This window comes from Oryzias latipes, chromosome 10 (assembly GCF_053564925.1).
Source record: "Oryzias latipes strain Hd-rR chromosome 10, Olatipes_Hd-rR_3.1".
Classification (NCBI taxonomy): Eukaryota; Metazoa; Chordata; class Actinopteri; order Beloniformes; family Adrianichthyidae; genus Oryzias; species Oryzias latipes.
The window spans coordinates 25,306,962-25,333,014 of NC_136246.1; the positions used below are offsets into that span (position 1 = coordinate 25,306,962).

The 26,053-nt window shown below is 40.4% G+C and overlaps 1 protein-coding gene and 1 long non-coding RNA gene across 13 annotated transcripts in view; one reads left to right on the plus strand and one right to left on the minus strand.

Annotated features, from left to right (window-relative positions):
- LOC110015706 (uncharacterized) overlaps positions 1-26,053 on the minus strand; it is a 117,893-nt gene that overhangs the window by 59,053 nt on the left and 32,787 nt on the right. The window lies entirely within an intron of this gene.
- The window catches only part of tenm2a (teneurin transmembrane protein 2a), a 232,788-nt gene that overhangs the window by 42,353 nt on the left and 164,382 nt on the right, over positions 1-26,053 (plus strand). For all 12 annotated transcript variants that reach the window (XM_020706716.3, XM_078953682.1, XM_020706715.3 and 9 more), the window contains one exon: positions 19,422-19,769. In XM_020706716.3, coding sequence (XP_020562375.1) covers positions 19,544-19,769 — 226 coding nt within the window. In that variant the 5' untranslated portion in view covers positions 19,422-19,543. The remainder of the gene's footprint in view (positions 1-19,421; positions 19,770-26,053) is intronic.

Consider the following 26,053-nt stretch of genomic DNA (forward strand, 5'->3'; position numbering starts at 1 on the left):
TTGAATTGGTGGCATAAGAAGCATTCACACTTTGTAGGCACAAACAGTTCAGTTAAAAAACAAAAAACAAAACCCAAAACATCAGGGAAGGGCTCTTAAATACTGGTGCCATGAATGCACCAGAGATGGATGCACACTTGTGTGGGTTGTAAAGAACAGATAAAGCAACAGAGTCAAAATGTGCATGTGAAGGTGTAAGTGTAGCTCCAGCTGAGAATGGTACTGTACCAGAGATCAAGAGTAGAGAAACGCGCTCAGCGGGAGACCATCCCGTCGATTGCACCGCACTCAGCTTCAAAGTTCTCAGCTTCAGGATTTTTGTATAGAATCTAATGGCTTTGGAGTGTGAGTGCACACAGTATCACAAGTGGAAAAGCGCCGTAATATAGGACCCTACATGACAATCTAAAAAGCACACACACTTAGGAGTGTGCGCACAGGCACGCACACAGTGTGTCAAATCTCCTACTGAAGTCCAATATATCCCTGACAAACCCATTAAAGGTGCTTCATACAACAGCCACTCACAGAATACAGAGAGAGAAAAGTGAGAACAGAACAAGCCGACAGGCAAGCAGAGAGGAAGAGTCGTATTTGAAAGGTGGCAAAAGCTAAAGCACACTGATGTGTTCCTGTACACTGGTTTATCTAGATATTTTATACTAAGGTGGGAGCTACAAATACAGTTATAATTTCATAAGTTGATGTGTTACTCAGTCTTGCATGTCAAATTATGTCATGAATTCATCAAAAAAGCCTCAAAACCATAGTTTGTTGTCAGATCTGGTGCTTTAGCCTCCCAACAATTTTAGTGTGGCACATTTTAACAATAGTATGTCATGTCTTCGCATTCGCAGCAGGATACTAAAACAGAAAAGTTTTAGGATCGTCAACCCTCAAAGACAGAAAGTTTAGGTGCTTCAAAATATCATATCCCAAAGATCTCCAGAGGGTCAATTATTCAGTTAAATCTCTTGAAATATTTTTGTATGTTTGATGCAGTCAAATAGTTAAATCTTCATAAGCCCAAACGGCTTACTGGTGAAGCGTTATGAGCATGTTTAACCTGGAGGAACTATGGTGGCCATGCTGAAGAGATTCTGACCGTTGAATAGACTGGAAACAGCACAGTGTCCACCTTGAAGAGCTTCTAGAGGTGGCCATGGAGAGGAACATCTGTCATCCAGGCCACAATAACCAAAATTTAGGTAGTGGAGGAAAAGATTATTTGTCAAATAAAAAACAAAGTAATCCTTACAACACTTTTAATCCAAGGTTCTTGTTTATTTAGTTAAATCAGACTAAAGATTTTTATAGACATCATAGAGATCATGAGTGTGAGGAATTTAGACAGAAGTTGAGACAGGTCCTGAGTGGTCAGGATGAGCTTCCAGATGACTGGGAAACTACAGCAGAAATTATCAGGGAAACAGGTAGGAAGGTGCTAGGTGTGTCATCTGGAAAGAGGAAAGACGGTAAAGACACTTGGTGGTGGAATGAGGAAGTACAGGACTGCGTCCAGAGGAAGAGGTTGGCTAAAAGGAAGTGGGATGTAGAAAGGACTGAGGAAGGTAGACAGGAGTACAAGGAAGCGCAGCGTAGAGTGAAGAGAGAGGTGGCAAAGGCCAAACAGAAAGCTTACGATGAGCTATATGACAGGTTAGACACAAAGGAAGGAGAAAAGGACTTGTACAGGCTAGCCAGACAGAGAGACAGAGATGGGAAGGACGTGCAACAGATAAGGGTGATTAAGGACAGAGATGGAAAGGTGCTAACAACTCAGGAGAGTGTACAAAAAAGATGGAAGGAGTATTTTGAGGAGCTGATGAACGTGGAAAATGACAGGGAAAGAAGGGAGGAAGATGTGGTTGATATGGAGCAGGAAGTAGCAGAGATTGGAAAGGATGAGGTTAGGAAGGCTCTGAAAAGGATGAAGAGCGGAAAGGCCGTTGGTCCTGATGACCTACCTGTGGAGGTATGGAAGTGCTTAGGAGAGACAGCAGTGGAATTTCTAACGAGGTTGTTCAATAGGATTTTAGAGAGTGAGAAGATGCCTGAGGAATGGAGGAGAAGTGTTCTGGTTCCGATCTTTAAGAACAAGGGTGACACGCAGAACTGCAGCAACTATAGAGGAATAAAGTTGATGAGCCACACAATGAAGCTGTGGGAAAGAGTAGTGGAAGCCAGGCTTAGGAAGAAGGTGGAGATTTGTGAGCAGCAGTATGGTTTCATGCCCCGTAAGAGCACCACTGATGCCATTTTTGCTTTGAGAATGTTGATGGAAAAGTACAGAGAAGGTCAGAAGGAGCTGCATTGTGTGTTCGTAGATTTAGAGAAGGCGTATGACAGGGTGCCGAGGGAGGAGCTGTGGTACTGTATGAGGTCGTCTGGAGTGGCAGAGAAGTATGTCAGAGTAGTTCAGGACATGTATGAGAGAAGTATGACGGTGGTGAAATGTGCTGTAGGTCTGATTGATTTATTTTTTTTTTTTTGATTGATTTATTTATTTAAGTGTCATGCACTAATGTGCCCAGCCCACACGGGCTTATATGACACTAAAAAACAAAACAAAATACACAATACATAAAGATACATCCCCATCCCAAAAAGAATCCCATAACCAATAACCCCCCTACTCAGAGTCTAACAGAATACATAGAGTCCATTCTTATTATCCATGCTTTTGACACAAAATTTGCCAAACAAAAGATTTCATTTTCAAAAAGCCAACGTAAAATTTTGTCTTCAGATAACCAAAACAAATCAGGACATTTCTTTTCTATAACGTCATACATACAAAGTCTCTGTTTCTCATACAAAGGACAATAAAACAAAAAATGAAATTCATCTTCCACCACTCGCAGCTCACAGACCTCACAGAGTCTTTCCTCCTCAGAGGAGGAAAGACTCTGTGAGACAGAGGAGTTCAAGGTGGAGGTGGGACTACACCAAGGATCAGCTTTGAATCCCTTTTTGTTTGCTATGCTGATGGACAGGCTGACAGACGAGGTAAGACAGGAATCTCCCTGGACAATGATGTTTGCGGATGACATTGTAATTTGCAGTGAGAGTAGAGAGCAGGTGGAGGAACAGCTAGAGAGGTGGAGGTTTGCTCTGGAAAGAAGAGGCATGAAGGTCAGTCGTAGTAAGACAGAATACATGTGTCTGAACGAGAGGGATCAAGGTAGAAGCGTTAGGTTACAGGGGGCTGAGGTGAAGAAGGTGCAGGAGTTTAAGTACTTGGGGTCAACAGTTCAGTGTGATGGGGAGTGTGGAAAAGAGGTGAAGAGGCGAGTGCAGGCAGGTTGGAGCGGGTGGAGGAAAGTGTCAGGAGTGTTGTGTGACAGAAGAGTGCCAGCAAGACTCAAAGGAAAGGTGTACAAGACAGTGGTGAGACCAGCTCTGCTCTATGGGTTAGAGACGGTAGCAGTGAGACAGAGACAAGAGGCTGAGATGGAGGTAGCGGAGATGAAGATGTTGAGGTTCTCCTTAGGAGTGACCAGGTTAGACAGGATAAGGAACGAGTACATCAGAGGGACGGCTCATGTTGCCTGTGTTGGCGACAAAGTCAGAGAAGCCAGACTGAGATGGTTTGGACATGTTCAGAGGAGGGATAGTGGATATATTGGTAGAAGGATGTTGGAGATGGAGCTGCCTGGCAGGAGGGCAAGAGGACGGCCAAAGAGGAGATACATGGATGTCTTAACAGAGGACATGAAGTTGGCTAATGTTAGGGTAGAAGATGTCCATGATAGAGTGAGGTGGAAAAGGATGATTCGCTGTGGCGACCCCTGATGGGAAAAGCCGAAAGAGAAAGAAGATAGAGATCATGAGTGTGTGACTAAGAAACAAAAACGGTTTTAGAAGAAGACTTAAAGGGTTTCAACTTTGTCATTTGTGTTATCTTTGAGAGAAATGTTCGTTCTGTAACCGAGAACCCAAGTTTCATTAAGAGTCTCTTCACTCCTGGTATGCCAGGCTTTGTTATGTCAAAAGGAGGAAAAGGCCGACAACACAAATGTCCGCTCTGTAAACATAATGGGAAGGCATGAAAACAAATGCACAAAATTTAACTCTCATATCCAATGCCTGGAATTTACCTAAATGTGGCCTCTCTAGACACACAACTGTTGGTGTTTAAAATGGAAATACGTTTGTCCCTCAAAAAGTTCCAGACCAAGTCCCTCTTTTGTTAAAAGCAGGGTTTGAAACTACCAGTTGCCAAAGTACAATTGTGGGAGAATTTTGGTTTGGCAGAAGAATAAAAAGGAATTCCAGGATAGCAAGTAGAGAAATGCTCACAATCATATAGAATAACTAATGCCAAATACCTCAGGATGACTAATACCTCAGAATTCAACATGTCTACCTTTACTATGTGTCACTTGTAGTCACTTCTGTCACTTCTGATGTCTCTCCATGTAATGACAGGAAGTAAATGGAGAATAGTGAGGCTTGCTAAAGTAGTTTGAAGTTTGATTGGTTGGTTGGTAACCCCCATTGTGAAAAAAAGTAGCAAAATAAACACAAAAAGACTAATAAAAAAATGATGGAACAGCAAAGAACAGAACAATCAACAGTCTTTAAAGTGATCCTGAGGATTATCTTGACTATAATGTACAGCTGGTAATGAATTTGAATATCCTATTCCTGATGTATTTCAATTTTATTTTTCATCTAGGCAGTTGGAAAATGAACCAGAAAGTGTATCTTGACCCTGGAAAAGTACTGATTGAATGCAACAGAGCTTTCTTGATTTGTCTTTTGCACCAGACAAAATAAAGTGAGGCTGTGTAATAATTCAAGTTACACACGTACAGCAAGACAGAATCAAATCATACTTTTCTAACATAGTATTTGTACTTAAAGACAGGCTACATCTGTTCTTGGTGTTTTATTTTCACTCATATTTAGTCTTTAGTTGATCAAAAAAATACATAAAAAAAATAAATCTCATAGGCATGCTTTTTAAAACTTCAGTGTTTTGACATTTTATGCAGGCAAACATATTTCACATTTCTTGAGTCCGTTTTACCCCAAGTTTAATTTTATTTGAAAGCTCTTTGATCGATTTGAGTCTTAGTACAGCTCAAACAGGTTTCATGATTAAATTTAGATTTAGATGTACCATTTAATGATTTGCTAGAAACTAAAAAAAAAAACAGGACTTAAAGCTTAATCAGTCCAGCTCCATCTTTACTAAAAATCCCTCACTTTTTTATTATCTTTTATAGATTATTCTGTTCCATTTCATATTTATCATATGCTTGGATACCAGTTCGAAGGTAAATGTTTGATGCTACTTTGGCTTTAGTAATGAATATTTGTTGGGAATTTTTGGTCTGCCTTGGTTGAAGCTAGATAGTCATTTAAAGCTGACAATTTGGTCTCCTCACCGCTCACCCCCTATTTGACATTTCAGCCAGAGGAAATGAATCTTCTCTGGCATTTATTCACTGCTCCGGGGTTGCCCGGCTCTGTAGCCCCTGTCATTTACACTTTTTAATATGTGTGTTAGTGCTACACGTTTCTGTTTATTTAAACAATCGCTTACTTTCCACTAAAAAGGCAGGACGACAGCAACATTTCTGCATTGTCCCCCACCATTTCACCTCTCTGTTGACTTGCCTGCGCTAAAGTATTGGAGCCTGTACAGTAAAAAGCCAACCGAAACCTCCCGAGTGTCACCTCTGTCGTAGTGTTAATTAGACAATGTCACCGTCTGTCCCTTGTGACATTTATTGCATATTTGAATATTTTACTCAGACAGATGGTAAGAATGTCATGGCGTGACACTGAGTTATTAAGCCCAAGCCCTCTCTGCCTGCAACAGAATGCAGGTCTTGTCAGTCCTCACTTTTTTTTAATAACTCACTGCAGCAAAGTTTGCCCTGACGGTTCTGGGGCAAGAAAGGTATCTCTTTTGGACTTGCACCTCCGCTTACAGGTAGTATCCCCCTGCATGCTTCAGGGTGAATGAAAAGGAATTTGAAACAGTATGCATGGCTCCACAACATTTTCTGATTGCGGCGTACTTTCTGTACATGACCTCTAATTCTGACAGAAACACAAACATGAAGCGTCTCTGTAGATTTACATATTGCACAGACTTACAATCTTTTTGAATCATATGTTAAATCATGACACAGTAGCAAACACATTTAAGAGAAAATTTTAGAAAAAAACAACAACAATTCTTTCCATTTAAATTGAATTTAAATTGAATCGTGATAGCTCATTTGTTTCTGTCATTGCACTTAATGCATTTTAAACGTCAAGCATAGTCAATACCTTACAACCGTCTTGGGACTTTTTTGCACATAATCAGATAGCTTTTCCCTTGAAAATCATAGAACATATAATATCTCTATTTTGAAAAATGATGGACTTGGGCCCCTTTTGAACTAACCAATTCAATTAAGAGTGGTTACTCTGAAAGTTCTTTTTTTTTTTTTTTTCACTGAACCTGATCTTGTTTACATTATGATTAAAAGAACAAAGTGACTGTTCACATGTGATTTCTAAAATTGGTGCGGCCAGTGCTGAACTTTTTTCTTGGCCACACTTAGTTTGAATGCTGGCTTAATGTAGCCGCACTTAAAATATCACCTGTGCCACTTGGTAACCATTCCTGTTTTTACAATTTCCTCTTAAAATATGTGTGACAAACAACTAAATTTTGCCTTGCAGGTACTTAAAATACAGCAATGTGCATCCTGCCCACATGTATTATATATAACTTCAGCCTTAAAAGAAAAATACTTTAAAGGTTTGTTGAAGACTTAAATCTCTAGTGAGGATATAATTCTGGCAGATCATATTAATCTAAAAAGGAAATTTGGTAATGTAACTTCCCATGACATCACCCCAACTCGATGCCAATGCATCTATCTTCAGAACCAGCTGCAGCGTGGGGTCGCTCGAGCCAACCCACCTAGTGTTTGATGAAGGCAGTATACATACACCCTGAGCAGGTTGCCAGTCTGTTGCAAGGCCAAAACCCGCATGCACAGTAATAGGCCAATTTAGATTTACCAATTAGCCTATGGAGAGTGTTATTGGACTGTTGGAGGAAGCTAGAGTGCCTAGAGAAAATCCATGCATGCACAGGGAGAACACGCAAACCCCACACAGAAAGGTCCCAGCCACAATTTGAACCAGGTTGTGAGGCTGAGAGCACTAACCACTGTGCCAGTGTGTAGCCCAAACTCTGTCATTTTTGGAATCTTCTGGAAAATGGTAGATTGAATTTTAGTTTTAAAAAAAAAAAGACATTTTTTGTCTCATAACGGCTTATGCATATTTGCAGTTTTGTGCTAAATTATACCAATCAAAGGCATTTGATATCTCCAAAATTAAAAAAAAAGGAAGCATACCTAGGATGCCACAATTCTTGATCTAAACCATACCGTATGTGACACCATTAAACCCAACTATGAGTAAAGTTAATTGTTGCTTCCCTACTGCATACCAATGTTTACGTTGAAAGTGTCAAAACTGTTGTGCTAAATTTCAGAAAATTTAGTATGAGTCAACTGAAATGTTTTTTTTTTCTTCGTTGTTACTTGCTTCTTAGTGAGTTAAAAAAAAGGGTTTTTAAAATTTTTTGTTGTTTCATACAGAAATCATATATCGAACTGAAACAAAATTGTGACCCAAAAAATTGAAGAATAAACCAAATCATGGGTAAAGTGAATCATGGCATCCCTAATACCTACAGTGTGACGTTGTGTGTTTAGGTCAGGGACTTTAAAGTTAGGTTCAGAAATAGAGCTTTCCTCATAAAACATAATCCAAACATTAAAATTAAACCTAAGAACAATTAGTGCCCTTCTCCACACACTGGAAAGGCTCATTTTTAATTAGCTTACCTTAGAATTACACTTGTCGCTCACTTTTTCAAGCTAAACTAACAAAAGATTAAACTACTGATTATTCTAAGTGATAATTAGTATTAACCAAACATTCAAAATACCAACACTTGCTCTTTCTTTTGCTAACTGAGAACAAAGAGAAGAAAGTGTGATTGAAACTGTGTGAGCAGCACAGACGGGGTGTAATGTTTCCTGCACAGCTGTCACAGCTGTGGCACCTGGTTGGGATGGTCTCGCATGCATTTTGTTGAAAGCCTCAACTGAGCATTTAATTTGGATGAAGATTTTTACAGTGTCATGGATCCCAAGGTCCTTTTAATATAGATAAATGCCCGACAAGTATTGATCTGTTGACTTTTTATTTTGTTTGTATACTGTACAAAGCCAGTTGCCTCTTAGGTGTAACCCTAGCTTTCGCTTCTTTTCGGAAAAAATAAATCCAGTCCTTAGCTGCTTTTGCAACAGTGTGTGTTTATAATATAAGCCTGTTTGCTTAGTTATTCCGAGTATATCCTCCCTGCTGTCACTGTGTCTCATTCCCACAGCTCATTCTCATCTTGTTCGTCATTTCCCACATGAGTTTTTGAGCTATGTGTAATTACCCAGTTTGTTTGCACCTTGGCTCTAACTGCCTGTCTTGTCGCAGCCAGTTTGTGTTTGTGTGCTTGTGCCTCGGTGTGTGTGTGTGTGTTTGAGGGTCTGCATGTGCCAATCAGTCTTTAGCAAATATGGGCATGACAGGCAAGAGTATATGCAACAGTGCCAGTGTGTTTCTCAGCACATGTGTGCATCACCCTGAGCCCACTTTGGCAGACACAGGGAGACAGAGAGAGGGACCTTGTCGCCTCTAATCCCTTTGTTTTGAGTCAGATTAGAGCTCTGCGAGGCGTTTGCGAGGCCTGCAGAATGTGGATTTAGGGATTAGTCTAATAAACAGAGGCTCTGTGGCACTCTGCAGCCCAGTGTGGAGATTACACAGGCACCAAAAGCAAGGAAGAGACAGGGATGACTCCTTCCTCATTTCACCTCCCCTTCCGTTCATTTCCATTGTGACAAATGAGGGAGCTGAGATGGGAGACGTAAGAGAGAAAATTGAAGGTGGATGAGATCTGTTCACAGGTCCTGATCAGTGTGGAAACTTTCATCTGTCTCAACTCCCTGCAGGGACCACAACTCTGAGTCACAGAAGTGAATGCTGGAAAATGTAACCCTCCCAGCCTAAACAATAGTGACCTCAACAATACTTTATATTTATTCCATTTTGACTCTCTCTTTTAAACTAAAAACAAGGCAAACCACAAATAATGCATAAAGAATATATGTTAAAGAAACGAAGAAACTTAGAATTTCAAATTACAAAACCACTTAAAGACTATTTTCTGCTTTTCTGACATGCATCTGTTAATATCTATGTTAGGCAAATTATTGTATTTTGCTTTTTTTTTTCCTTTTTATTGAATTTCATAACAACTTGCAGGGACATGAAACTCAACAGAATTGGTGCAATTACAGAGAATGTTTCTCTTCGTATATTTGTTTGTGACCTTATTGTTGCTTGGCACTGCAGATGAAAGGCAACCTAATTTGTAAAACCTACTACACATTTATTATGCGTTCACTAGCTAATAAGTCCAGAAATGAGATGGGGGAATTTGCTGCACATCACTGCTGTCTGGAACCACACTGTAGAATATTCAGCAGCACAATGATAAAGTGCTGTAATCGCAAAAATGACTGACTGCTTCTTGGAATTTTGGGCTGATTTTTTTCACTTAAGAAGAAATAATAATGAGTTCAGTAGCTCAGTATTAAAGTGTTACAAATGCATACAGAACCATTCAGTTTTAAATTACTTGTGATATCATGTAAGCATTACAGTTGGGTGATTTTTTTTTAAAATCTTATCCTTCATTCCTCTCAGCTGTTTGCACACATAAGCGCCTGGATCTAAAATATATCAGCCTCCAACTAAACTGAAGCCCTTCTTTCAGTCTTTCTAAAGGTTTTTCATACTGGTTTGCAGCTTTATTTTGATATTTTAATATTCCAACTGAAAAAGCATTAAAACATAGCTGTATCAGACTGTGAAACTTGTTTTCTTTTCAAATATGTCATTGAACTGCAATTCTAGTGTCAACTTCCTCTTGTCTGGCTCATTCGTGTCAGCTCAACTTTTCTTCATTTTTGCATGCAGAGCTGTGGAGGATGCGCAAGGAGTATAAATACAGCTTCTTTTTTGCTTAAAATGCTTTTAGTGCAGCAAATCTTTTTCAATTACAAATGAGGTGTTTATTGTAGGATTTGTTGGATCACTGATGCTTTAAAGATCCACTCCAATCATCTTTTGACCAACTGTAAAAGCATTCCCAGTGGTCTTTTAATTATGATTGTGATGTTTTTTGCCAAAATAAAAAGAAACTGTAATTTTCTAGGACATAGTTTCTGCAGAGCGGCAGTAAATTCACCTCTGAGTCGTGGACGGGGACCTTTCGGGCGGAGTAACCCCTCCTCCATTTCCTTTCTTGTTGCGTAGGCGGAAGCTTATGTCTCACCCAGCGTATTTTTTGCTCGACAAACAAGCTCTTTTTTTAACTGCATTTTTTCATCTGCTCCTGATTCACAACAATTCGAAATACAATTTTGAGCTTAATTTCCTTAATATGTGTCCTCCATCATCAGAAAAATGCCACAACATGTTAAAAACACCAAAAACACCATTTTATATAGAATTGGTCTAGTACTGTTTTTCTACTTTATAATATTTGGTATTAGTTTAAACTCCTGTCATGGCGTGCACACATAATTCATGTCTTGTTTTGTCAAAAGCCTCTCATTCCGAGCCAAGTACACAGCTCAAACCTTTTTTCTGTGTGGGTCTGTTATCAGGTGTCTCCCTCCTCACCCTATGATGGAGATGTCCACATTCAGCTGTTTTAAAGCATGCAGTACAATCTAATGTATGCATACTGAAAAAAATGTTGATTTTTTGTTTTCAACTACATTTTATAAGTATATTAAGAAGTATATTGTAAATAATAGATTACAAATTATACATCAGGGGTTACCACTTAAAAATGTGAATATTAACAGCAATCATCTCATAGAAAGAAGTGTGGTAATGTTAATTCTTGACTGTGTGCTTAATACTTTTATTCTGAGTTCTTAACTATAACTTGAATGCTTCTCCTAGAGCCAATATGCAAGCAGGTTCTTTGATGATTAGTTACTAAGTGCATGTCGCTTTCAAGGATTCTTCTTGTGCAACCTCTTAGATTTCTCCCCGTCTTCTTTGTTTTTCTCAATCACTTTGAGTCTTCTACTCTTTGTCTTTGTGAGAAAACTGTGTAAACAACTTAAATTGAGCAGCAGCATGAGAATGGTGGAAAATTGAAGCCAATTGCTCTGTAGTAAAACTTTTATTTATTTATATATATTTTTTTTTGAATGAAAGAACCAGGTTTAGAAAAAAAGTCCTTTTTTAAACTACCAAATGTTTTTTTGAAAGTGGGAAAACAGATGATGGCAAACATTAACACAATGATGTCTTTGCAGCAAATCATCTTGGAAATTTAAATATTATGAAGTTTAAATCCATCACAAAAATAAATAAACCCAGAAGCCAAATGCAAAAAAATATATACACAATTCTGATTTTTAATTTCTTGATTTAGGTACAATTACAAGACTTGTTTGAGCATCAATTGAAACGTAATCTTGACAGATTATGTTTATCCCAGTGGTCGTTTACCCTAATGGTCATTTTAAGATCATTTATAAGAATTACCCTATTGAGTTGCAGTGAAAGTCTAATGACCACATTCATTCAAAGATATCTTGTTTTAGCTGTCTGTTTGTGTAAGGCAGGGGTCCCTAACCTCATTAAAGCCGCACGGACGGGTTTAAGGTCACACAATATTTTTACGGACCGGCCTGTACGAAGCTGAAGGGGGAATCCCAATTCTGTTTTTTATCTTTTTTTTTAGGCATCAGCTTCACTTAACTTTTGAGAGTAAAGTTTATCTTCATCCTATGTAAAATATCCACAGCTGATTTAAACTTTATTTGTACACTAGATTTAGTGTAGGAACTTTAAAAATGTGAGAGAGATTTTCCCTCAACCAATAACTATCAAAGTGAAAACGAAGAATCGGCACCAAGTTCCGCCTCAGCTGACTTTTAAGGTTGCGACGGATAAAGCAGCTGCTTTAAGAAAGTAGTAGATGTATTTTAGGCACATGACAGAATGAGTCAGATGTGGTGGAAGGTTTTCCAAAATGAATCCTTCTTCAGAATCAGATTATAAAGAAACTGGAAAAATGTAGGTCGTGTATTTTGTTCTATGTGGCTCGGTACCAACTCTCCTAAGGAAAGGTACCGGTCCATGGCTGTTTGGTCGGGGGCCACTGCTGCATGGTATAGTCCCTAACATAGTGCAAATTTGTGTTTTGTTTTTTGTCTATCATGTTTTTGTTATAAAACTTTGATGTGATATATACACAGGAAAGAAAAATCACTTAATATTTTCAAAATACTAATATTTGAATTCAAAGTGGGGTAATTACATTTCCCAGTCATTCCTGCAACTTTTTTGTGTGCAGGTCCTTTCAGAAAAAAAGGCTGCTTTGTAACTAAGCAAGCTGAAAAAAAAAAAAAAACTAGTGAAAAAAGCCACATTTAACCTGTGCATCGTTGGATGTAATTGGTGAGAACATCAATGATATCAGTAAAGTTGGTGGGATTTGTGGCAGAGAACAAAAACAAAAAAACACAAATATATGTATATACATATATATAGATAAAGTAAATATTGTTAATGCAATATCTAAAAATGATAAACAAAGACTTTATATTGTTATATATCAATACAACCATCTTGTGGCTAATTGGGTATATTATAACCACGAATAAAAAATATTTAGTTTTTTTATGTAAAGTTTTATACGTTTTAGCATTTTAATATTTTAGCTGACATACTTGTAGTATGACTGATTTTTTTTTTTTTTTTTTTTTTTTTTTTTTTTTAACTTGTCCTGTCCAACAGCTAGGCAAACAGATGAGAGCTGAGGGCCTCTTGTGTTGGACATATTTTATTTTAAAAAGAGGGGTTATTCATCTTCAGACAAACCAAAGGTATGTCTGAATAAACCCCTTTTGTAATTGTGGCCAAAATTTATTAATTTCAATCATGTTTGAAAATCTTTGGTGTTGGACCGGACGGAAAAGGAAAGAGGGGAAGAAGAGAGAGGGACGTTAGAGAGAGGGGGGGGTAGGAGGGTGATAATAGGAGGGGAAGGGGGGTAAGACCATGAAGCAGCATAGAGCAGACAGGTTTACTGGTTGTTTATCGTTACGGTACGGTTCAAATGTAGTACAAAAAGGGCGGGGCCTGTTCACACACACTCAAATATTATCAACACACCTGCTAGCCGCAAAAATGTCCACATGTCAACATGCACACAAAACAGATAGTGTTCACGAACGCATACCTATGCCTTTAAACCAACTAGTGTGAAATCTTTCATTCATTCAATCATGCAAACTATTAGTGCAAAGGTGAGCTAACACCTGTGCTCAGGTGAGTGTTTATGTTCTTCTAAAATGGATGGTGGAATGTGAAAAGAAGGAGGAGGAGCGCCCAGCCACCCCCACACCCATACCCCCGCCGCAGCAGCAGCGGCAGCCGGAATTCCCCCAACGCCACACGGGAACAGGCAGGGAACAACCGCCCCCCGGGCGACCAAGACCGCCACCCAGGCCAGGGCCAGCAGGACCGCCGCGAGGCCCCCAGAGCCAGAGAGCAGGGAGGCGCAGAGGGAAAGAGAGCGCCGCCCCAGCCCAGCCAGGAAAGCAGCCCCCCGCCGCGCCGGAAGAGCCCAACGCAGGGCCCCACCGGAGAGGGACGCCCACAGCCCCAGACGAGCACCCCACCACCACCCAGGAGTTCCGGGCATCCCCCCGCCCCGACCCCAGGTACGAGCCAGGACCCCCCAAGGGAGACCCGCTCCGCACTCCAGGCAGCCACCCACCCGGCCCACGGTTGGTCCAGGTAGGAGCAAGGCAGGGGCCCGCCGCCCCCGCCCAGGAGGGGGGAACCCCGGGGAAAAAAGGGCGGCCCACAAGGGATGTTATAAATATGGCCCGACCAGGCTCGGCCATGTTGGAAGTTTGGCGGGGCCCAGCGCCCAGGGGCAAGGACCAGGACCCACCCCCCAGGGACACAAACACCCCCGGCTCAGGTGTAATATGAACCCCCCCACCGCGCAGGGAGAGCACCGCCGGGCCCAGGGAGCCGGCACCCAAGGGACACGGCCGCCATCGCCAAGGGGCCCGCACCCCCCACCAGGGAAGGGGTAGGGGACAGATGGACCCAGGTCCCATCTTCCTTGTAAAATGTGTGTGCGTGTATGGGTGTTTGAGAGGGTGTTTGTGTGCATGTGTGTGTGTTTATGTTTGAATGTATATATTGAAGGGGGAGGGGTGTGTGTACTAAGGGGGGTGCAGTTAAAATTGGCGAGTAGGGCACTAAGGGGACATCTCCTGATTACTCACAGTGATGTCCCCTCACCCTCCACACCAAGGGGCCCTAAATGTCTAAGGTGCGGTTAAAATTGGCGGGTAGGGTGCCAGGAGGACATCTGCTGCTTGCTTGCAGTGATGTCCAAGCACCCCCCCTACCAAGGACCCTACATGTCTAAGGTGCAAATAAAACCGAAAGAGGGGGGGCCCACTCCATACGGCAACCATAGGAGGGGGGCCACTCCCAAGTAGCCCCCCCCCAAGGCGCATCGCAGGCTAGACCCCCCACCCCCTCACCCTAATATGAGGTTATATAAGGAAGGGGGTAAGTTGGGGACAGCTGGTAGACTGTCCCCGGTGGTCAAACAGCCGTCCCCCAGCCCACCCCCAGCAAAGGGGCCAGGGCCACCCAGCCCAGGGGCCCACCCCCGGAGGCGCCGACACCCCAGGCCCGGCACCACCCACCCCACACAGAGAGAGAGGAGCCAGAAAGCGTCGCCCCCCCCCGGAGCAAGCCCAGGCCCCCACCCCCAGACGCCGGCCCTAGAAGAGCTCTGGTCAGGCCTCGACGGGACCGAAGAGGCCAACCGGCCGAGGCAACCACTGATTGCCTCAGCGGAGACCCCGACCCGCTAGCCCCCCCGACCCGTACTAATAATGGGCCCCCCCTCCCCCCCAGAACGCCCCCCCACAGGACAGGGCCGACAAGCCCCCCACCCCACCCCAGACCCCGCAGCCGAAGCGGGTGACACCCAGAGCGAGTATGACTGATATTTAAGAAGACAACACTACCAATATGTATACCAATAAGTTATTAGTTATTAGTTGTTATTATTAGTTATTAAATACATTTTTTGAAAAAAATGAATAAATAAACGTAACATTTTATCACAGTTAGAAGTTGCAATAAACACATCTTATGTTTAGCAAAACATCCTAAAAGATTCTCATTAAAGGTGCTACCTAACAGAAGCATAAGAATAAGTCCATCAGTGAATATCAGGACAGATTGGAGTCTGCAGAGAGTCGCTATTTGTGAACCTTCTTGTTGGCTGCAGTTGGGAGTCATCTGGACAGGAAAGCTCACACAGCTTGATGGCCCTTAGCAGGGCCTTCTCGCTCTCACACATATAGACCTAAATACTTTTTTTTATTGAAAAATGAGAGCAAGAGCAGTGAATGCATGAAATCTTTTCATGCTAGCTGTCTTCGGGAATCTTGCCAATGTACATGTAACCATTACAAATGCAGTGAAATAATATGCCGAGCCGAGCCCGAGTGATTGAGATCAGCACGTTCCAGGAGCTGGGTGCTTTAGCAGCAGATTCTTTAAGCAGATTTCAGGCATGATGCAAGAAAATGCAGAATACCTGAGGCAACTTTAAGCCATAAATGTACCTGTTTCTGAAAGATACTGTTTTTTTACCCTCAAAGGGAGTTTAGTTAGTTTTTCAGAAATTTATACCATTGACAGTTTAGTATTTTAAAGAATGATTGATGTGTTCACAATTTATTGCGTATTATTTCTATATATTTTAATGTCTTTAAATTATCAATGCATGATTTATAAATATGAGAACTGAGTTTTTTCTTCATTGTTTGAATTTTCTCTTTCAATGGTTGAGTTGAAGGTGAAATCCATTCATGTCATTCACTTCCAATTAACTTAGTGTGATTTCTAGTTACACTGAATTTGCATTGTGCCATTCTCTGTTTTCCTTTCAAAGCAGTCACTTGCAGGAAAAAAAGAGGGGGATTTATCTGTACCACACTTCCCCTCTGTAATTTTGAAAATGAATTATCCACCCTCTCTGTCATCTTCCAATTACATTTCTCATTTTGCCTGGATTTCATGGTCACTTCACGGTTGCAAACATGTCTCTTTTCTCCTTCATCCAGCTTTTTTTCTCGCCTGTCAGGGAAACATACTGTAGTAGAAGGTTTGTGCAGGTATTTGTCTAGTTTTGTATGGGCATCTGTTTTCCTGTAAACTGGCATTATCAGGAGGTTTGTGTAAATATGCACAGAGTAGACTGTTAAGGAAACTACAAAGGTCTGAACAATAGAAGTCATTAATAGAAAGGCTTATATAAATGAGATGATCGTCTTTGTTAATTGCAATTCCAAACACCTTTTTATGAATAAAAACTCAGACAAGTACATTGATACCTTTTGATCTTCAGAGTTTGAAGACAACATGGAAACATCAAACCCATGGACCTTTGGGGAATCCTTCCGCCACTGTGTCATTATTCTTAAGGAAAACACTAAACCACCAGCTGAAAACCATGGCTAGCTTCCTTCCAAAACACCATGACTTGACCCAAACAAACTAGCTTAACTAAAGTTTCTATTTAATTCACCTTTCATGGATGAAGAATAAAAAAAATCAATAGAAGACCCATCATATGACATTGAAACCAACATTTCACAAAGGCTCCACCATTGAAAGACTTGGATCAAATTGAAAAATGTAAAGACTTTGCACTATACACTGGTCCTAATATTTATTAATTATTATTATTTTCTAAGATTCAATGTTCAATATACTCTGTAAAGTCATTGGGTCGATCAACTATTGTCCTTGAGTTCTTACCACTTTTCATCCTTTCCAATTATTCTAGAGATAAATGCACTGAACATTATTAGAACATGATCACATGGGTTTGCCAAATTTCAAATGTTTTCACAGATTGGACTCTAATGGTGGTTTCTAAGGACTGAGCTGCATTTCTGCTTTGAAAATCTCACACACTGACACCGCCCCAAAGCCGGTGTGTGAGCTGGCAGACCGAGCTCTGCTTGGAGACACAGTTCTACCGGGAGACACGGTTCTCCTGACTTCAGCAGCTCGTTCACCTTGAGCTGCAGGATGGATCACAGTCCGAAGCCTCCCACATGTAACAAAGCATCCTCCCCTCAAACACAAAGCTATAAGTCCAGCTGCTCTGCTCAGAGACACAGCTCGCTCAGTCCACCGGCAGCCGCGCCCAGACCGCGCTCGATCGGAATGAAGCGTTTACATGTACAACGATCGGATCAACAATCGGCATAACCCACCTATCTCGATCAGACAGAATTTTGATCCAAACGAGTCTGATCGGGGCAGACTATTACGAACGTCGTGTTTACATGACTTTCCAATCACTTTTGTGCATGAAAACGCAGTTAGTGATTGATCATTACACCCCACTTGGTAGTGTGTTTCAGATTACCATAATCCGATGGGAGGGAAACCGGGCATTCAGGATAGAAGCAGCAAAAATCAGATTCTCCTCTTAGTGGTAGGATCAAAAGCGAGAAACGTGTGGAAATCTGCTGTGGCTTTAGAACAATTTGACCAGTATAGAACGTGGATACAGTTATACACATCTATGGTCCATCCGGGTGGGGCATGGGGAATTTGTGGTTAGGTTCTACTCAAAAGGGATTCTTGATTGATGGAAAACATTTTATTTGGAAAGTAATTGCAATTTCTCAAAACTGAACTATTTCTTTAACACAGCCATAATGTATCACATACAGAAACAGAGACACATTCATAGCTCAAACTGAGCTCCCCATTGTTTCCACAACAGTGGTCAGAATGTGTCTACATTTCCTAAGCCAGTACTCTACTTTGTTTCCTTGTCCCTCATTCAAAGTACAAATACATTAAGGTTGAGCTCTAATAGCTTCTGTGATGGATGCCTGAGCATAATGAGGTCTTTATGAGACTTAATACCTACTGTTAATCAATGGACATACCAGAGCACTTTTCAATACTACCTTCCAAGCATTTTAAAATGAGCCCTTGTTGAACAGATTGCCTCACATTCAGTAGCATTTTATTTTTTCCCCCAACCACTTTCAATCTTGCTCTAATCCAGTGCATAATTAGTTACATCATATATTCTAAATCAAATGAGGCCTGTTGTTCAGATATACCCTTTCTTGCACTGATGTTGCTAAACACTTTGCAGACTAACAGGAATTGTGATGAGAACACAATGCTAAGCTGTAATGCAGTGGGTGGATCAGACTTCTCAGCCTCGAGTAATAAAACGAAGCATGACCTATTTATTGCCATAAATATCATGTCCAGCCTACTGCTGGAAGAGTTCCTGTCAATTACTGCTCCTTCTTGTATTATTGTACTTTGATCTTTAGGTCTTAGTGTAACTCATTGCTTCAGGCCTCTCCACCAGAATCATATTTATTAAGATCATAATCATGTGTAATTGGCAGACACAAGCTTAAGGTTGAAGTAGAAAATCAGCTGGTTTTGCAACAGAAACATCTCAACTAGGTGTTAGCATGGAGGATGTAATGTCACAATTGGCCTGTTCACTTGGGTAACCATTATCAAGCTGTGTCAAGTGTAGGAAAAACAATGGACTGTCTTACTTTATTTTCAGTGAGTGTGCATTGGGAGGTGGATGTCGGTGGGTGTGTTTGATTATTGCTTACAGCCTCAGAGGGAACCAGATTCATTCTCACTTTGATAATGAGGGAAAGGGTTCAAATGCCCTTGAGTCATTTCTCCTCTTCTTCCGCTCTTCCTGTTGCACACATTTGCCTTTTTTTTGTTGCCCTTTGTTTTGTTTTTTCTAATCTAGGGATAATCTGCAGTGATTTCATTTGGCTTTTCTTGGCCTTCCGTTCACTTTTGTAGTTTTAATGCATACGTTTGAGTTGACTGGCTCATGTTTAAGTCCCTGCCCATTTTATGCAATAGATTTGAATGGTGGCTGACCATTTTTCATCAGCGCGGTCGATCAGTGACTTTCTCTGAGGACCACAGGGCTGGCAGCTCTGTTTCTCCCCACAATAGCCTTACTTATCCCACGTCAATACTCCAATGTGTTGTATATTTGCCTGGTTGCTCAAATGTCCATTCAAAGTGCTGCCTCTTACCCAAGTCTTCTGTATGTTCTACGGGGAGTGCAAGACAAGAGTGAGTCACAGCAGAATATCCATTAATTTTCTTCCAACCTTTCTCTGTCTTTTCCTCTCTGTCCACCTCCTCCTTTTCCTATCTCTGTCTTCCAGGTGACTCAAGCAGAGATTGACATCACCAAAGCTTTTTAGAAGGCCCCTCACTGCTCTTTCCTTTTGCTCATTGTCCACCTCAATTGTTCCCTGAATTCACACCCTGCTAACTCAACACCAGCATGGATTTGAAGGACCATCGGCAACGCTCCATGACTGGGGGTCGTTGTTCCAAAGATTCCCAGTACAACACCTCTTCCCTTAATGCAGACGAGTGCCGTGTACCAACCCAGAAGTCATACAGCTCCAGTGAGACTCTAAAAGCCTACGACCACGAGCAAAGGCTTCACTACAGCGGCTGCATGACTGACCTGGTACATCACGAGGCTGATGAGTACTCCAGGCAAGGTAGGTATCTAGAACAAACCAACCCTGATCCCTCAGGTAAATCCAACTAGAAATTGGACTGGCTTCAGATGGAGATGAAGCAAAGCTGTCCCAAAAGATTAAAAATATGTATTTTTTAAAGTCCACCTGCCGAGACCTCAAGACAGCTAAAATTCAACAGATACACATTTCATGCAAATGTTAAATATTGCAGGATGGTCTTTGAGGCACATGTTCTTTCTGATTGTTGCCACAAGACTTCTATTTTTTGGGAGATAAAAAGTTTCTTCTATTCCTGAGACAATACAATTCCCCCAAAAGTGTCATAAAATTTGCCTAATCAATCAAAGATCATCTGCATAAAACTTCTATTAGCCTTGAAAAAGAGACTTTTACAGGCTTTGTTTGAGCAATTATGCTGATAATGAAAATTGCTAATTGATGCTGAAATGCAAAACCAAGCAGTCTCAAGATGGTTTCTGCAAAATCTTTTTCAAGCTATGTGTACCATCATTTTGTATTCCAACACTTGAGCCATGCTTAGTTCCTGTGCCTTTGTAGTTATGTTCAGATCAACGCGTAGACTTCTTTTCTCACACACTGAATGCTCTCATCGTTGTGTGGTTCCATAAAAGGTTTCTGTCTTTATTCGCTTTGAAGACAGACTGTGTTTTTAAAGAGCTTCTTTAGTGAACTGCTAATTTAATCAAATGCCATAAATGCTGCTTTGCCAAAGAATGCCAAGGCAGACCTTTTGGCTCTAGTAAGGCTGTCATAATGAACTTCTGTATCCCCCGGCGAGCAAGTTAGCCAATAGGCCGATAGGTCACTTCTAAAGGGATGGGTCAGTTCTTACAGCCACTCTTTACAGCGGGTTTGTGTGTGTCTGTGCATATATGTGCATGTGAGTAGTTTGCAGTAGGACATGAAACAGAAGGTATTGATTTTTGGCTAGTGAAAGGAGCTAGACTCAATGGGATTGATCTCTGTTAAGCTCTGTTTTCTCTACATGGACACAGACGGAAGAGGGAGCCTGCTCAGAGCACCACAAAAAATGGAACGGGCAGAGTGAAATACTCGTAAAAAAGCCTAGAAAAAAAAGACGGAGCAAATTGTCCTTGATATTTTCCAAATGGGCCTTTGTCATTATAGTTTCAAAAGGAAAACTTGCTGCCAAGGTCTGATGACTTACCATACGTGGTTTCAAGAAATTAGAGAAATTGATCAATCTGACAGTAGTTCAGGAAAAAAAAAATTCAATAGCACACTCACAATGGAAAAACTGTGTTTTAAAGAAATGAATACAACACAAAAACACAAGAAACTCTCTGGAGGCAAAGCCAAGAGCAGATAATTGAGGATTGATTGGCAGAATCCCTGATAGACTGAAAGTCAGTGATGTGTGCTGCTCGGACACACACCAATGCTGCACTGAGCTGACCTCACACCAGGCGATAGCTGGTCGATACCACAGTCCTCTCAGCCTATCGGCTGCATCAAAAGCCCAGAGCCACAGATGCATCGTGGGAAGTGTGGCCACAGGAGACCAACAGTGTTGCAGCACCATATGGACTGTGACACTATGGGAGGAGGAGTAATATTGGAACGATGGAGAAAGAGAAGGAGTTAGAAGTGAGTGAGAAAGATAGAGAGTGGCAGTAGACAGACTTTTCCTAATCTCGCAGCTACACATTTTATAACAGATACATAAAAGAACTTGTAACAGTGTCACCTTGGTTAGGATATCTTGAAATTAACAGATAAGACAGTAAAAATGTGTGAGGAAATTTCACATGTCATAATAGCAGTAGCTAATCTTAAACATGTAAGGGAATGCATTAAAAGTTGGGCAATGCTTAAAAGATTTGCCATGTCAAATGGCTGATAGTTAGATTAGACAACAGAATCAACATAAAAAACTGTAATGATGTTTTTCTTGTGGTTGGGTGAGCTATCATGATGTCTCTGCATATGTTTAAGAAGTTTCACGGTCAGCTGAAGCTATTTTCAGACTGTTATTTTTGCTTTAATGGTTGTCTGTAGCAAAAGCCAATTTACAGAGCTGCAGTGTTTTAAAGCATATCGACCCACACTTACCGGCCTTATCATATCCACGTGTCATTGAGCGTAGACACTCGTAAATGCACATTTAGTGTAATGAGGTACATATTTCGCCATAATTCAACTAATTCATAGTCATTAAAATTATGTATAGCAAATAAAAAAGAAGAGAATGTGTTCTCCAGTTGGGACAAAACAAGGATCTCAAAGTCAAAGCCCTTTACCCGATAATATAACAATCATAAATTGCCTGGAGCAAACATTTTTATATTGAGAAATGTGTTATCTTTAAAAACTGATGTGCATGGTGCATCTCAGTTTTTAAAAACTATTTCTAGAAGTTTGAAGCGGTTGATTATTCTGGAATAGGACTGTCTCAAATTTCCCCACGTGAACATTGGGTACAAACGGTATCTGAATATGTATGCAAAGTTAAATCAAGGTTGTCCTGAGGCATATATACTAATAATGAAGAACATTTCCTTTAAGAAGTATACAGAAATTTATATTAGTCTTTTAGGTGCCCTATATATTTATATGTTTGCACGTTCATATTTTTTAGCACTTTTCTCTTTAAGGGGTGGAAAAAAATGACACAATTTAAAAAAAAAATCCACAACAAGTAAAAGTTTAATTTCATTCGTTTGTCTGTATCTTTTTATTGTAACATGTAGGCTTTCAGCTTTTAAGCATTCAGAAAATGTTATAAAAATGTAATTGCATGTATTGCCATCAGCAGCAGCTACATGAATTAGAATAAAAACCAACACACACTGGACAGCTGTGCGCAACATATGGGTAAACATCTGACTAATCAAAGAAAGGCAGAGCTAGAGACTCAAACATATTGTTAAATAATGTGATTTTAATCACTGTAAAAAAGGTAAGTTCTCAGTTGTGAAGTACCAATCTCAATAAGGCCAAATGAACTCTTAGCTTTATATTTCTGAGTCTAATGTTAGAACAGCTGACTATGGAAACCCCACTGACAAGCATCATATGTATAACAGCAAAGCAGGCAAGGTGAGAAAAAAAAGTGTTTTTGTCAGTAAAAGAGCTGCTGATTCAACTGTGTTTATTGTCTTAGGCTTTTTATTTGACTCATTAGAAATCGGGCCATAAAAGCCAAAGAAAAAACGATTAAGAATAAAAAATAAAGATATTTTTGTCATTAATTATCGTTCTAAACATTTGAAGCTCAGCGCATTTAGTAAACATAAACTCAGATTTAGTTTTCACCAAAAAGGTACTATATGTCTTCTCCTAGTAAAAAGAGTATATGAAGTCTAGTTTTGGTTAATACACAGAATTTTATGTTTAGCTTTAACCTGTGGCAAATTGCAACTTTCTACCTGAAAATAATTTATTTAAAAAAAATTTGTAATAAAAATAGTAAAGATTGAATAGTAATTTTTTTGAAATTGAACAATGTATTTTCTCATTGCAGGTGTGAAATGCACATGCAATAGCGAATTGAATAATGCCTTTTCAAACTGTATTAACAAATTGCAAATTCATTTGTCAATTAAGAATTACACAGTAACTTAGTTTGAATTGTGGGTAAAAAAATCCATAGAAATCAGCTGTTTAAGCATTAATACTTTCGGTATGCTCATAGCCCCCCCCCCCCCCCCCCCCCCCCTAAAATTGACACACGGGTGGGTTTTAAAATACATGCAAGTCACATTGTGGGATAAAATCATGAAACATGCAGTCAAAAAAAAGAATAAGCAAAAAATATATATATATATATATATATATATAATATATTTAAAGCATTTGATTGGGATAAATATTTTGATGCAAATTTTACAATTCTTTTATTTGTTTATTTTCAGTGTTGAAAAACTAGCTGTTCTAAACGGCTCCTCACACATTCCAGTAAAACAAGTTCCGTTGGTCGTCCAACAGAACCCCCACTTTCATTGCAACTCAGCTGCACTGTTTCCCCATTATACACTTATTACCTAGTCTGCTTGGAGAAGCACAGCCAAACAACACATTCTTCCCACAACATAACACTCAGCAGCCTGGAAAGCTCATTACAAGTGTTCGCTATTTAACGCCACAAAGCAGAATATTTGAAGCCATCAGTGCTGCCAATAACGCACAAGCTCAAATCCCAAGCACAGTCTTTAGCTTTCATTTGACACATTCTGTAAATGTATGGTATAAAAATATCAATTTTGGGGGGACTTGAAAAAATGATCAACATCATTACTGGATACTCCACTGAGCTCTCCTATTTTGTTCAGCAAAAATTCTATCTTGCACTATATCTCAGCTCCAGTCCCCTTTTTTTTTTTTTCCTCCCATTTAGCACATCCTTGGGGCGTGTCATCCCGCCAGGTTCACTCTTGGGCAGCAGGCATTATCACAGCCTCTGTAGTGTTTCAAAGCTTTGGCCTTTCCTTTCAGAGGGATCTAAATGAGGCCCTCTGCATTCTCCTCTGCTGTTTTGCCCCCAGGGCCAGATGCCACACTGAGAATCGGCCACCCACTTGCCTACCTTCCTGCCTGGACAACACTCAGCATCATCTACTGTCCCCTCTCACTTTTGCCTGGCTCTTTCTGTTTCTCACCTTTCTTCCTCACTTTCATGTCTGCTTTTATTCTGTCAGATTCTCCTTTGCCCATCCCTTCACTGCTGGCTCTTGCTGTTCCTCAATCGTTGCTTTGGTCGTCACATCACACATTTGTTAGGTTTAGGGGCTCTCCGGGGAATTGAGTGCAAGTTCATGCAGTGCTTCATCATTCTTGATTTTACAGACAGGTTTTATCTCCTTACATGGGTGCCATAGGTTTGACTCACTTTTAGGGTTCTGATAGAATGTGAATGTTTTACAGAAGAGAGGATCTTAGAAACCATGAAAGCTACTTTGTTGATTGCAAAGTCATAAATCAACAGACTGATTCGTCTTCCAAACTCTGCAACTCCTAATTTGGCATGGCAATCTGCAGAAAAGACTGTTTTGTTTCTTTCGTCCCTCCCTTCTCTTTAAAGGGAACCACTTTTAGACAAGGAAATAGCCCCAGCTCTTTCAAAATAATTCAATTAAGATGATAGTGGTTAATTAATACAATTACAGCCAAAACATAGGCTTTCAGAGAAGCCCAGAGAAGTGTTTAGGATGTTCCACAGGAGTTCAAATGTAACACCAGAAAGCGATTTAAGTGACTTTGAACTAATGGTAGAATTTCAAAAGCTATTGATTTTGGCTTTTTATAAAAAACTATAATAGAATACACTCCAGAAAAAAAAAGAAAGATTGGAGGATCCAGTTAGTGGAAGTTCACTGGGTGAAAATGCCTACTTGATTAAAGAGATCAGAAGAGTTTTGAAGTGATAAAATGCAACAGTTGCTGAAGTAAACACTACGCAACTTCAGGTCCAACAGGTGAGATTGTGCAGAAAATGGGCAGCAGTAGACCACAAGTAATCGTGCACCAAACGACATCACCAAAAGTCAGCCATTATTCCCTATTCTAATTGGTACTAATCTTTCTGATTAGAAATTTAAAGCCAGTTACTAAAAATGTAAAATCTATAGGTTCTTCTTTTTTAATCACAGCAGTACTTGATAGTCTACGGTATCTCACATTAATTTCTTATGCAAAATTTATTTCTACGGGCATGTTGGGAGCAACATTTCAGAGTGAACACTTATACAACACGCAACGGTAATGTAAGGGTGAACAAAGTCAGATGCAATTGTGTCGTACAGATTTTTCATTTTATTGACAACCCCTGTAAGTGCTGTTCATGTGATGAGTATGGGCTCCTTGCACATTTTTTTCCTACTGTCACCCCGTATTAAGGGTAGTTGAGACTATTGTATAACTAACAACTAGACTGTGGCAAAAGGGCACTGTACGACATCACCTGTACCTCATGGGTGTGTGAAACTTAAATTACCTTACTAATACTTCACAATACATTTACCACACGCACACCATTTTTTTTGTTCAACAACATCCCTTAAAGTGGCCATATGGACCTCAAGGGAACTACAAGACACACCTGCAGTCCCTTTGAACTGGTTACTTGGTTACTCCTCTTTACGACCCTCCATGGTTAAGGGAAACCCCAAAAAAAACACAGCACTGGTATTGGTCAACCCCCTTACAGGTGCATGAGACTTAAGTTAGAAGGAAACTGGCAGAGTTCCTCCTTGTCACTTCCACTACTGCAGTGACACAGTGCATGCTATTAAATTGAGGTTCTCTGGTGCCTATAAGCAGTG